The sequence below is a fragment of the Furipterus horrens genome, unplaced genomic scaffold (assembly GCF_987537825.1).
Source record: "Furipterus horrens unplaced genomic scaffold, mFurHor1.1.pri manual_scaffold_17, whole genome shotgun sequence".
In the NCBI taxonomy this organism is placed as follows: domain Eukaryota; kingdom Metazoa; phylum Chordata; class Mammalia; order Chiroptera; family Furipteridae; genus Furipterus; species Furipterus horrens.
Window position 1 is genome coordinate 18,432,447 of NW_028327187.1, and position 14,138 is coordinate 18,446,584.

At 38.2% G+C, this 14,138-nt stretch overlaps 1 protein-coding gene across 1 annotated transcript in view; it reads left to right on the forward strand.

Moving 5' to 3' along the window:
* The window catches only part of ATP11C (ATPase phospholipid transporting 11C (ATP11C blood group)), a 178,642-nt gene that overhangs the window by 90,692 nt on the left and 73,812 nt on the right, over positions 1 to 14,138 (forward strand). The window contains exon 5 of the mRNA XM_090263917.1: positions 1,517 to 1,624. Coding sequence (XP_090120043.1) covers positions 1,517 to 1,624 — 108 coding nt within the window. The remainder of the gene's footprint in view (positions 1 to 1,516; positions 1,625 to 14,138) is intronic.

The window sequence follows — 14,138 nt, forward strand, 5'->3', positions numbered from 1 at the left end:
TTTTCTGGGCCTGGAGCTGAAACATAACTGAGGCCTAGATGTTATCTCTAGTTTGACCACAACTCTGTCTCTGTGGTCAGCAGACCTGAAGCTTTGTTCCTGAGATTGTTTGATGCCGATCAGAACCTCCTTGTCCTGAGGGCTTAATGCTTAAGGGAGATGGAGGCAGGTTAGTCAGGGTGCTAGACAGGCCAGTTCGAATCAAAAGGAAAGAAAGGAGAAAGGGTTATACTAAAGAAATGAAGTTCCTGCATGGTTAGAATGTCTTTGAAGTATTTTGAGCATTTTATATGATAGTACCTTTTAGGCAGTACTTACCAAAGTGCTCTTAACAGAGTCTCCACTTCCAAAATAAAAGTCTGCTTAACAGTATTGGGAACAAGGTTTCCTTTTCTGTTGGGGATATCTGTTCAAACTTCTATCTTACCTACAGAAACTACAAGAATATTTTATCAAGTTCTTGGTTGCTAAATCAAGATTTTTGGAATGTTATTTCCCTTAGGCTGTTAGGATTATTTTCTTTAACATCATAGAATTGCTACTTCTCAAAATAGCCTGTATGGTTTCAGAAGCTCTTACTGATTCATTTTATTCCCAGTACTAGTTCATGTTAGGGCCTTTCTTTTCTCACTGAAGTTATAGCCTAGCATTGTCACAAAGAGTGACAGAATAGGAATGAATATAGAAACTGAGAAAAAAGGGGGGAAGCGATCAAGGAATTTTTTAAACCGTTATATTTGAAAGGGTACAGACATAATTATAAAGAAAAAAAGGAAAGTGATATAAAAAAAGGAGAGGAGGTTGTGCTCAAACAAATGAACATCCTCCTTCCTTGGTTCTTTTTGCCTTAAATATACTCCAGACAAAAAGCCCAAAGAAAAATGAGCTGTTAAACTTTCCCCTGATTACTTTTTATTCTAAAAAATGAACACCAATTTATATTTTCTTTTATCACTGTCAGTGTAGAAGTTTGACTGTTGGTCTCTAAAACTTACCATGGATTCTCTGCCAAAATAATCCTAGCTTGCCTTTTCTATTTTGTCCCTGGGAGGAATTCAATTTCCTCAGAGATGTTCATTCCAATAGTCTACTATGGAAGACTATATTTAAGTGGTTAAGTCCCTAAGAAAATGCCACCCAGAAAATTTTTCCTCAAATTCAAATGTAGAAACAATTAACCTTAACATGAATAAGAGTAGAATTAGAAGAATAGATGATAGTCCTTCACAGTTGAAGAATATTAAGGCTCTAACGCCTGTGTTTTTTCATTAATAGTTTAGAATGGAGGAATCTTTTAATACAGTAAAGCTATTTACTTAAGGGGTATTTTGAAAGCATATCTTAGTTATTCTGTAAAAATGTATGGTGTTGTCTCTTTAGCATTATGAATTGAAATAAATAGTGTAAGTATAAATATCTGCTGGTAATTCATTTAGGGGGTTATAGAAATTAACAACTTTACTTCATTACATGAGCTTGACTTAGTTTTTGTTTCTTTTTTTTAAAATCCTTCTAGGGATATGAGGATTGGCTGAGACACAGAGCTGACAATGAAGTCAACAAGAGAACTGTTTACATTATTGAAAATGCAAAGCGAGTTAGAAAAGAGAGTGAAAAAATCAAGGTATTGATTTTTGTAGTTCATTCTTTTTTTTGTGGTGGAAACACACCTTTTAAAAATGGACAGTTAATTCATTGGCATTTAGTACTTTCACAGTGTTGTGCAACTATCAACACTGTTTAGTTCCAGAACATTTTCCTCACCCCGAAAGGAAACCCCCATAAGCCATTAAGCAGTCATGCTACATTCCTTCCTCCCCCAGGCCCTAGCAACCACTAATCTTCTTTCTGTCTCTATGGATTTACCTATTCTAGATATTTTATATAAAAGGAATCATACACTGTGTGGCCGTTTTTGGCTGGCTTCTCATTTAATTTAATGTTCTGAGATTCATTCATGTTGTAGCATGTATTAGTGCTTCATTAGTTTTTACATTCCATTGTATGGCTATACTACAGTTTGTTTTTCCATTCATCAGTTGATGGGAATTTTTTTTCCATCTGTTGGCTATTAGGAATATTGCTGGTATGAATATTTCATATACAAGTTTTTGTTTGAATACCTGTTTTCAATTCTTTTGGGTATATACCTCAGAGTATAATTGATAGGCGGTAACAGTAATTCTGTTTAACCTTTTCATGAACTACAAACTGTTTTTCATAGCAGTTTACCATTTTACATACTACCAGCAATGTATAAGAGTTCCAACATTATTTTTTTAATCTCAGGCCTTTTAACTTTTTATTGAAAGTAATCAATGTTTATTATTACCTAATACGATTCCTGTCAGTAAGATTTCAGATTAGTCTACATCAAATAATATTTTTGTTACCAACAGTTTTATTTTATTTTTATTATATTTTATTCATTATGCTATTATATTTGTCCTAATTTTTCCCCTTTGCCCCCCTCCACCCAGCACCCCCCATTCCCTCAGGCAATCCCCCCACCATTGTTCATATCCATGGGTCATGCATATAAGTTCTTTGGCTACTCCATTTCCTATGCTGTACTTTACATCCCCATGACTATTCTATACTACCTATTTGTACTTCTTAATCCCCTCACCTCTTCACCCATTCCCCCACCTCCCGTCCCATCTAGCAGCCATCAAAACACTCTCCATATCCATGATCTTGTCACTTGTTTTTCTTGTTTATTATATTTTTAGATGCAATTGTTGATAGATATGTATTTCTTGCCACTTTATTGTTCATAGTTTTGGTCTTCTTTTTCTTAAATAAGTCCCTTTAACATTTCCTATAATAACATTTGGTGATGATGAACTGCTTTAGATTTTTTCTTGTCTGGGAAGCTCTTTATCTGCCCTTTGATTGTAAATGATATCTTTCCCGGGTAGAGCAATCTTGGCTGTAGGTCCCTGCTTTTCATGACTTTGAATATTTCTTGTCAATTCCTTCTGGCCTGCAGAGTTTCTTTTGAGAAAGCAGCTGATAGTCTTATGGGAATTCCCCTGTAGGTAACTTACTGATTTTCTCTTGCTGCTTTTAAGATTTTCTCTTTAACTTTGGGCATTTTAATTATGATGTGTTTGGAGTAGGCCTCTTTGCATCCACCTTATTTGGGACTCTCTGCTTTCTGGACTTTCATGTCTATTTTCCTTTACCAAATAAGGGAGTTTTTCTTTCATTATTTTTTCAAACAGACTGCCAATACCTTGCTCTTTCTCGTCTCCTTCTGGCACCCCTATGATGCGAATGTTGGAACATTTTAAGCTGTTCCAGAGGCTATTTTACACTATCCTTGATTTTTTTTATTCTTTTTTCTTCTGTTGTTTTGATTGTTTTTTGCTTCCTTATCTTCCAAATCATTGATTTGATTCTTGACTTTATCCACTATACTGTTGTTTCCCTGCAAATTGTTCTTTATTTCAATTAGTGTAGCCTTCATTTCTGACTGGATTTGTTTTATGCTGTTGAGGTCCTCACTAAGTTCCTTGAGCAGACATAACCAGTGTTTTGAACTCTGCATCTGATAGATTGCTTATCTCTATTTTGTTTAGTTCTTTTTGGGGGGGGGTTGATCTTTCATTTGGACCATGTTTCTTTATCTCCTCATTTTGGCAGCCTCCCTGTGTTTGTTTCTATATACGAGGGAGAGCTGCTATGACTCCCTGTTTTGGTAGCATGGTCTAATGTAGTAGGTGTCCTGTAGGGTCCAGTGGCACAGGCTCCCCTATCACCCAAGCTAGGTACTCGAGGTGTACCCTTTGTGTGGGCTGAGTACACTCTCCTCTTGTCATTGAGCCTTGATTGCTGTTGGCAGGTCAAGGGGAGGGATTTACCCAGGCCAAGTCAGTTGCAAGGAATGGCGGTGACCATTGACCACCAACCTCCACCCTTGTGGAGGATCAACTGTGTGGGGGACAGGGTGGTGGTGCTCCAACGTGGTCTGTAGGTGTCCACTGGGTGTACAGGTTCTGGTGGTTTCCCAGGTGGTGCAGGCCAAGGTCAGCCCCCACCTGTGTTTAGCCCTGGTCACCCTGACTGAGCTATAAAGCAATCTGAGATGGCTTTTACTTATGCTGTGCTTAGAGATTCCTTGGCTAAGCCAAGCTGTGAATCTATGCTGGTTGCTGCTACTGCCAGTCATAGGGCCACTTAGCAAGAGGTATGGGGCCTGGGGGCTCACTGAGGCCAGCTGTTGCTTGTTTGGTAGGATTTAGGAAGTTGTGAAGCACTAGTCAAGACCAACCATACATATAGAGGAGCAGCTTGGGTGGGTCCGTAAGTTGGGTGGGTGGAGTCTCTGGGAAGCTCAAGGGTAGGGCAAAAGTGTTAGCTAGGTTGATGGAGTCTCAGATATGGCACCAGACACCGGGCTCTGTAGATCTATGGGGGGAGGGTTCAGAAAAGGGACAGTGACCTCTGCCTATTTTCCTGTCTGGGAGAAAGCTATCCCCCAGCTCCCACCCTTGATGCCAGGCACTTCAGTTTCTCCCTGTATACCACTGTTGCCTTTCAAGCTGCTACCCTGGTGCAAGAGCTCAGAGAGTAAGTCTGTGTATGGGTTCCTTAAGAGGAACAGCTGGAACTACAGAATTTTCTTCCACTGACTCAATCCCTGCTGGTTTTTGCAGCTAGAAGTTGTGGGGACTTACCTTCTGGCACTGGATCCCTGGGCTGGGGGGCCTGGTGTGGGGCTGGGACTCCTCACTCCTGAGAGATTCCTCCCAAGCTTTTATCCACCACACGTGGGTGTGGGACCAGCCCGTTCTGCATCTCTGCCACTCCTACCCAGTCTGGTTGGATGTGGTTTCTTTTAAGTCCATAGTTGTCAGACTTCCATTCAACTCTATTTTTGATGGGGTTCTGAGTGATGGTAGTTCTATAGTTTAGTTATAATTTTGATGTGTTTGTGTGAGGAGGTGACCTGTGTTTACCTATGCTTCCATCTTGACCAGAAGACCAACAGTTTTATTTTAATTAATAATAAACTTTACTTTTTAAAAAATAATTTATTTATTTGTTTGTTTATTTATTTTATTTTTAGAGAGAGGGGAAAGGAGAAAAGAGGGGGAGAGAAACATCACTGTGTGGTTGCCTCTTACTCATGCCCCTAACTGGGGACCTGACGTGCAACCTAGTCATGTGCCCTGACTGGGAATCAAACCAACGACACTTGGCTCGCAGGCCGACGCTCAATCCACTGAGCCACAGCAGCCAGGGCTTATAAACTTTACTTTTTAGAGCAGTCTTAGGTTCACACTAAAACTGAGCAGAAAGTGCAGAGCTCACATATACTTCCTTTCCCTACACAGGCATAACCTCCATTGTCACCAGTATTCCTCCCCAGCATGGTACATTTGTTATCAGTGAACCTACATTGATGCATCATTGTCATCCAAAGTTTATAGTTTACATTAGGGTTCACTCTTGATGTTGTGTATTCTGTGTACCTGAACAAATGTGTCGTCGTCGGCAGCCGTCCGTCTCGAGAGACGATGGTGTAGCTTCTTAAGAGTCTATCTGCACTGCCGAGAATGGCTGTGCAGTCCGACTCGGGAGTGACACGGTATCTGTCTCCTCCCATGTTGAATCGACATCTTGCGATGACGCTGGAGTGTCCTCTCCAGTGAAGCTGAAGCTACAGAGCCTGGGCAGGATGATATGGAGGGTCTGCTGTTGCCCATGCAGCAGACCCCCCCTCTCTTCGCAGCTGAAGGATCCAAGGGAAAGACGGAGTCAATACAGCTTGGCTTCAGGTGCGCCGCAGGAGTTGTCGGTGTTGACTACAACATCAAACCGCCTTAGGGACTCCGGCTCCGGATTTTCTGTCGGGGTTTACTCCCTTAGCCTTTCCCCATAAGAGGTATGCCGCAAGGCAGCGGAGGTTTTTTGGAGTCAGAGTTTTCCTTCTCTGATGTACCCTGACTGGAAGATCGAACCAGCGACACTCAGCTCGCAGGCCGACGCTCAATCCACTGAGCCAAACCAGCCAGGGTTAAATGGCATGTATCCACCATTATATTATCATACCAAATTGTTACACTGCCCTGAACATCCTCTGTGCTCTATTCATTCCTCCATCCCTCCCTTCAACCTGGGACCACCACTAATCTTTTTACCATCTCCATAGTTTTGCCTTTTCCATAATGTCACATATGTCACATGTAGCCTTTTCATATTGGCTTCTTTCACTTAGCAGTATGCATTTAAGTTACCTTCACATCTTTTCATGGCTCGAGAGCTTTTTTTTTTTTTTTTTTTTCAGTGCTCAATAATACTGCATTCTATATGTACCAATTTATTTGTCCGTTCCCTTACTGAAGGACATCTTGTTTGCTTCCAAGTTTTGGCAGTTATGAATAAAGCTGCTATAAACACCCATGTGCAGGTTTTTGTGTGTACGTAAGATTTCAGTTCATTTTGGGTAAATACCAAGGGTGATTACTGGATCGTATATTTAGGAGCATATTTAATTTTGTAAGGAACTGCCAAACTGTTCAAAGTGACGGTTCTGTTTTGCATTCTCATCAGCACTTAATGAGAACTGTTGCTCCACATCAGCATTTGTTTTCAGTCTTGTAGATTTTGACAGTTCTAATAGGTGTGTAGTGGTATCTCATTTTTGTTTTAATTTGCAATTCTCTAATGACATATGGTGTTGAACTTCCTTTCATATGCTTATTGTCATCTGAATGTCTTCTGTGAGGTGATTATTTAGGTGTCTCACTCATTTTTAAATCAGATTGTTCATTTTCTTATTGTTGAGGTTTAACAGTTTTTGTATATTTTGGATAGCGGCCGTTTATCAGGTGTGTTTTTTTATAAATACTTTATCCTAGTCTCAAGGTACTATTTTTATTTTTTTTACTTTGTCATTACGATAAAACATACATTAAATTTAACATCTTAACCACTTTTAGGTGTACAGTTCAGTACTGTTAAGTACATTTACATTGTTGTGCAAGAAATCTCTAAAATGTCTTCATTCTCTAACACTGAAACTCTATAGTCAGTAAACACTAATTCCCCCTGCCTCCAGCCCTAAACACCTTTCTATTTTCTGTTTCTTTGATTACTTTAGAGAGATACTTCCTATAAGTGGGATTATACAGTATTTGTCCTTTTGTGACTGGCTTATTTTTTACTTAGCACGATGTCTTCAAGCTTCATCTACGTAGTAGCATATGACAGAAGTTTCTTCTTTTTAAGGCTACATAACATTTGATTTGTGCAACTAACACATCTTCCTTATCGGTTCATCTGTTGATGGATATTTGGGTTGTTTTAGTCTCTTAGCTATGTGAATAATGATGTGATAGACAAACATGTATAAATAACTCTTTGAGATCCTGCTTTGAGAAGATATGGAAGCAACCCAAGTGCCCATCCATAGACAAATGGATAAAAAAGTTTTGGTACACAATGAGATATCACCTCAAGCTGGTCAGAATGGCCATCATTAATAAATGAACAAGTGCTGGTGAGGATGTAGAGAACAAGAAATCCTTGTGTACTGTTGGTAGGAATGCAGATTGGTGCAGCCACTATGGAAAACAGTATAAAGTTTCCTTAGAAAATTAAAAATGGAGCTTCTTTATGACTCAGTGATTCCACTTCTGGGTATGTATCCAAAGAAACTCAAAACACTAATTCAGAAGAATATATGCACCCCTATGTTCATTGCAGCATTATTTACAATAGCCAAGATTTGGAAGCAACACAAGTGTCCCATCAGTAGACTAGTAAATAAAAAACAGCAGTGGTACATACATACAACTGAATATTACTTGGCCATAAAAGAGAACAAAATCTTACCATTTGCAACAGTGTGGGTGAACCTAGAGGGTATTATGCTCAGTGAGAAAAGTCAGTCAGGAAAGACAAACACCATATGATTTCACTTATATGTGGAATCTGAAGAACAAAACCAGTGAACAAATAATATTGAAACAGACTCATAGACATAGGGAGTGGACTGGTGTATACCAGAGGGGAGGGGGATTGGGGAGCTGGATAAAAGAGGTGATGAGATTAAGAAGTACAAATTGATATTTATAAAATACTCACAGGGATGTAAAATATAACCTAGGGAATGTAGTCAATAACATGGTAATAACTATGTATGGTGCCAGGTGGGCACTGGAACTATCAGGGGGAACACTCTGTAAAGTATATGATTGTCTTACCACTATACTGTATACCTTGCCCTGGCTGGTTTAGCTCAGTGGATTGAGCGTCGGCCTGCGAGCTAAGTGTCGCTGGTTCGATCTTCCAGTCAGGGCACATCAGAGAAGGAAAACTCTGACTCCAAAAAACCTCCGCTGCCTTGCGGCATACCTCTTCAGGGGAAAGGCTAAGGGAGTAAACCCCGACAGAAAATCCGGAGCCGGAGTCCCTAAGGCGGTTTGACGTTGTAGTCAACACCGGCAACTCCTGCGGCGCACCTGAACCCAAGCTGTATCGACTCCGTCTTTCCCTTGGACCCTTCAGCTGCGAAGAGAGGGGGGGTCTGCTGCATGGGCAACAGCAGACCCTCCATATTACCCTGCCCAGGCTCTGTAGCTTCAGCGTCATCACAAGATGTCGATTCAACACGGGAGGAGACAGATACCATGTCACTCCCGAGTCGGACTGCACAGCCATTCTCGGCGGTGCAGATACTCTTAAGAAGCTACACCACCGTCTCTCGAGACGGACGGCTGCCGACGACGATACTGTATACCTGAAACCAATACAAAATAATACGTAAAATAAAGTAATTGAAAAAGTTTTAATAATATATTTATAAAAGATCCTGCTTTGAATTATGTTAGCTATTTACCCAGAAGTAGAATTACTGGAAAATTTGCTACTTCTATTTTTAATTTTTTGAGGAACTTCCATACAATTTTCCATAATGGATGCACCATTTATGTTTGCATCTAGAGTGCACAGGGTTTCAACTTCACCAAATCTCCTCCAACAATTGCTGTTTTCTTTTTTGATAGTGACAATCCTGATGGGTGTTACATGATATCTCATTTTGGTTTTGATCTGCACTTCCTTAATGATTAGTGATGTTGAGCATCTTTTATGTACTTATTGGCCATTTCTATGTCCTCTTTGGAGAACTTTCTATTCAAGTACTTTGACCATTTTTAATCAGCATACTTGTTGAGTTGTAGAAGTTCTTTATTTAGTCTGGCTATTAACCCTTTATCAGATAGATGATTTGCAAATCTGTTCTCCCATTCCATAGGTTGTCTTCTTAATTTGTTGATAGTGTCCTTTGGTAAGAAGTTTTTAAGTTTGATGTATTTGCATTTCTAACATTGATGTTCTCCTGTGCTTTTGATGTTATGTCCAAGAAATTGTTGTCAAATCCAATGTTCTGAGGCTTTTCCCTCAAGTTTTTATGCAAGTCTAGTAGGTTTAGGCCTTACATTTAGTTCTTTAACTTATTTTGAATTAATTTTTGTATATAGTGTAAGGTAAGAGTCCAGTTTCATTTTTTTCCATTGGGATATCCAGTTTTTCCAGCAATATTTGTTGAAGGAGATTGTCCTTTTCCCATTTGCATAGTCTTGACACCCTTGCTGAAAATCATTTCGCCATATATGCAAGGGTTTATTCAGGTGTCTATTCATTGGTCTGTATATCTGTCTTTATGCCGGTACCACCCATCTTAATTACTGTTCTTAATAGTATGTTTTGAAATCTGGGGGTGTGAGGCAACTGAGGTTTTTTTGTTTTTTTGTTTGTTTGTTTGTTTGTTTAAGATTGTTTTCACTATTTGTAGTGGGGGGGTATCCCTTGAATTACATATGAATTTCAGTATTTCTTTTTCTATTTCTTCAAAAAGAAGCAATGGGCATTTTCATAGGAATTCCATTGAATATGAGTTTGCTTTGAATATTATAGGCATTTTTATAATATTAGGTTTTCCAGTCCACAAACATGAAATATTTCCATGTATTTGTGTCATTTTGATTTCTTTTAGCAATGCTTTGTAGCTTTCAAAGTACAAATCTTTACCTGTTTTGGTTAAGTTTATTCCTAAGTGTTCTAGCCTTTCTAATGCTATTGTAGTGGGTTTTCTTAATTTCCCTTTGAGATTGGTCATTGTTAATGTATAAAAATTAACTGGTATTTGAGTGTTGATTTGATATCCTGCAACTTCGCTGAAATTGTTCACTAATTCTAACTTTCTTTGTGGACTCTTTAGGGTTTTTTTTACCTATAATAGCATATCATTTGCAAACCAGGATAAATTTACTTCTTTTCCAATTTGTACCGTATGCCTTTTATTTCTTTCTTTTATTTTTCTAATTGCTCTTGCTAGAATTTCCAGTACAATGTTAAATAGTAGTGCTGGAAGTAGACATCCTAGCTTTGTTCCTGATCTTTCCCCATTGAGTATATTAGCTATAGGCTTTTCATATATGGCTTTTACTATATTGGGGACATTTTTTTTCTCTCCCTAGGTTATAGAGTATTTTTATCATGAAGTGGGTGTTGAATTGTGCCAGATGCTTTTTCTGCATCAATTGAGATGATCATGTAGGTTTTCTCCATTGTTTATATGTTGCATTATATATATATATGGTCTGTCCAGTAGGTATCCAGCCACGTGCTATGAAAAATAGAGACATTTATTGAAGAAGATACAAGACACAAGAAACATGGTACATAGGATAAAGATACCTCAGTCTCCTTCGAAGTAGGCACCTTGGGACCTCACACAGTTTTCCCAGTCTCCATCAGCTGCCCCCTCATATTTTCTCTGAATCTGATCAAGGGTCCAAAATCTCTTCTCTTTCAAAGGTGATTTTAGTTTTGGGGAAAGCCAGAAGTTGCAGGACACCAAGTCTGGGCTGTGGGGGGCTGAGTCACCTGGGTAATCTTATGTTTTGCCCCAAAACTCTGCATGAGACATGATGCATGAGAGGGCATGATGTCCTGATGAAGCTGCCAATCACCAGTTGCCCATAGCTGCAGCCTTGTGAGTCATCCAAATAATTTCCATGGAGGAATGTTCGAGCTTAATGCAAAATTTGACATGGATTTGTTGCTGTACTTGCTCAGTTGTTTTGAATGCAACAACCACACAGTACACGTGCTCCCACTGACTAGTACAGTGAAGATGTCATTGTTCACACGTGCGTGTTCCAGTCCAGTCTCCTTGGCTGCCAGGTTACATTGATGTTGTGTAAACCATTCTTGCTATATTAACAATGGTTGGGCTTTTTCTGGACAGACTTTGTTGTATAATCTTGAATCCGAAATATAAATCCAATTTGTTCGTGATGTATGATCATTTTAATGTGCTGTTGAATTTGATTTGGCTATACAGTAGTCCCTCGCTATATCACGGTTCACTTATCGTGGCCTCACTGTATCTCGGGATTTAAAAAAATATTATATTTAATTATTAATTGTGGATTTTTCGCTATATTGCAGGATTTTGCAGTACTGTATATGTATGTTGTTAAAGTTACATAGATTTAAGAGTGTAGAATATGTTTAAGGTTCCTACTTTGCGGGGGGTCCTGGAACGTAATACCCGCAATAAGTGAGGGAATACTGTATTTTGTTTAGGATATTTGCTTCAAAATTTATTGAGGATATTGGTCTGTGGTTGTATTTTCTTGTAGTGTATTTTTCTGGTAATGGTATTAGGGCATCATGGAATAAGTTTAGAAATATACCCTCTTCTTTCATTCTTTAGAAGAGTTTTACAAGGATTGGTGCTATTCTTTAAATGCTTGGAATAGTTCTCCAGTGAAATCATCTGGTTCTGGCCTTTTTTGGGCAGGGAGTTTTTTAATTCTTGCTTTCATTTCCTCACTAGTATTGGGTTTGTTCAGATATTTTATTTCTTCATGATTCAGTTTAGGTGGGTTCTATGTTTCTAGGTATTTTTCCGTTTCTTCTAGGTTATCCTGTTTGTTGGAATATAATTGTTTGTAGTCCTTTATCTTTTTTATTTTGTGTCATCAGTTGTAATGTCTTTTTTTAAAAGCTATTTGAGCCCTTTTTTTTTTCTTAGCCTGGCTCAGGGTTTGTCAGTTTTTCTATTTTAAATGGTTTTACTTTAAAAATAATATTACTATGTGAATATGGATTAAAATATGAAAACTAATATAAGTCAAATTCCCCCAGAACAAGGGAAGAACTTGGGTGGAACGCAAGGAGAAACAAGTAGGTGAAAGTATCATTCCAGAATGGTTTAGCACTGTCATATAAATTCACAAAAATTATACTTCCTGAACTTTTATCAAGTGTTATCACTGCTGAATTATCTATTAAATACCTGGGATTTATGGACATAACTTCTCTGTGGTCCCAGTGATAAGTAAATTGTCTTGTATCTTATAGTAATGCTGGGAAGAAGGCTATAAAGTGGGGCATAGAATGTCTTTCTTTTACTCTTTTTTTCCCCTCCCTTTGCATCCCAGAAGAGAAGAGCCTGTGATGAACTGGAGTGGTTAGGATTTGAAGTTTTCAAATCAGTTGTAGAAAGTCAGCATTGCTATTCAGCATAAGAACCAAGGCATCCTAAATGATTCATAGCATTAAATCTGTTGCTAACAGGATATTTAGTATAATTGCAAAGCGAGTAAAAGTCTCCAATTTCTTCCCCTTTCTCTCATTCACTCTTTATGATTTTGCTGTCACCCCACCCTCTTAGAAAGAAACCCACCTTCTATCTTCCCTTCAGTAGGCTTCATTGCCTTAAGGCTTTCCTCAGTCAAGTATAATCTTAATTAAATCAGTTGATGTTGATGTGTGAACTGCTGTTTGATTATTTGATTGAGTCTTCTCTGTAGTATTTGTATATGTAAAGAGATACTTATTAACCAGAAGTGTCTAAATGTTTAATTGTTGAGCAGGAGAGTAACTTGGTCCACATCCTCAGAGCAATGGGAATTCTTTGAAGGGTTTCAAAGTCGGGGGGCGACTTCATATTTTTTTTTTAAGACACTGTTTTAAGAAGACAACTCTGGAGAGTGGGAAAAGTGGAATCAGGGAGACCAGTTAGATAGCTACTGCAAAACATGGTAAGTGTTTATATTAGGATGATAATAGTAGAGATAATTATAAAAATAGTAGTTAACATTATATAGTATATCAATATGCCAAACGCTCCCTTTTACATTATATTAACTAATTTAATCCTTAATTCACAACAGTCCTATGAGGTAGAGTGCACCTTTTTTTTGATATCACTATCCCCTCTTAATAGCCAATGAAAGTAAGGCCAAAGATGTTAAGAAACTTATGCACAACCAGTGGACGTCAGGGTTTAGTGATATATTGGATGTAGGAAGTAAGACGTAGAACCAAATAAATAAGTAAATAAATAAAGATAGCCTTCTTGGTTTTGGCATGAGCAACTAGATGAATCAAATAATGCAATTAAACAAAATGCTAGTGCTATTAAATAAGATGGCAAAGAACAGGTTTAGAGATAGGTGGGAGTGAAGTGAAATTAGAAATTCAGTTTTGGCCACGTTAATACTGAGATGCCTATTAGACATCCAGATGGAATTGTCAGGCCTAGAGCTTAGAATGTTTTAGATAGAAATAGAAATTTTGGTTTATCAGCATGTAGAGGGCATATGAAGCCATGAGACTGGGTGGAATCATATAGAACACAGAGAAGACAACCTAAAAACAGAACTTGTAGAATCAAGATGCAGATGTTTGTAAGGCAAAGAATATGGGTTTTAGCATTAGAGATATCAGAAGAGTTTCTTTAGATTTACTGATTGTTTTCTTTGTTGTGTCCAGTCTGCTGATAAGCCCATTAAAGGAACTCTTTATCTATGAAGTCATAGTTTTCATTTCTAACTTCTCCATTTCCTCTTTTTTTAATAATTTCCATTTCTCTGCCCACATTCTTCATCTGCACATGAATGTTGTCTGCCTTTTCCAGTAAGTACTTTAAAATCTTAATCATAGCTATTTTTACATTCCTGTTCCATAACTTCAAATTCTGAACATTTCTGGGGATAGCCCTGTTGACTCCTTTGTCTGTTGATGATAGGTCATTTTTGTCTTGTATTTTGTGTGTCTCATTTTTTAAAATTGAATGTTGGATATTGTACATAAAAAAATGCTGGAGA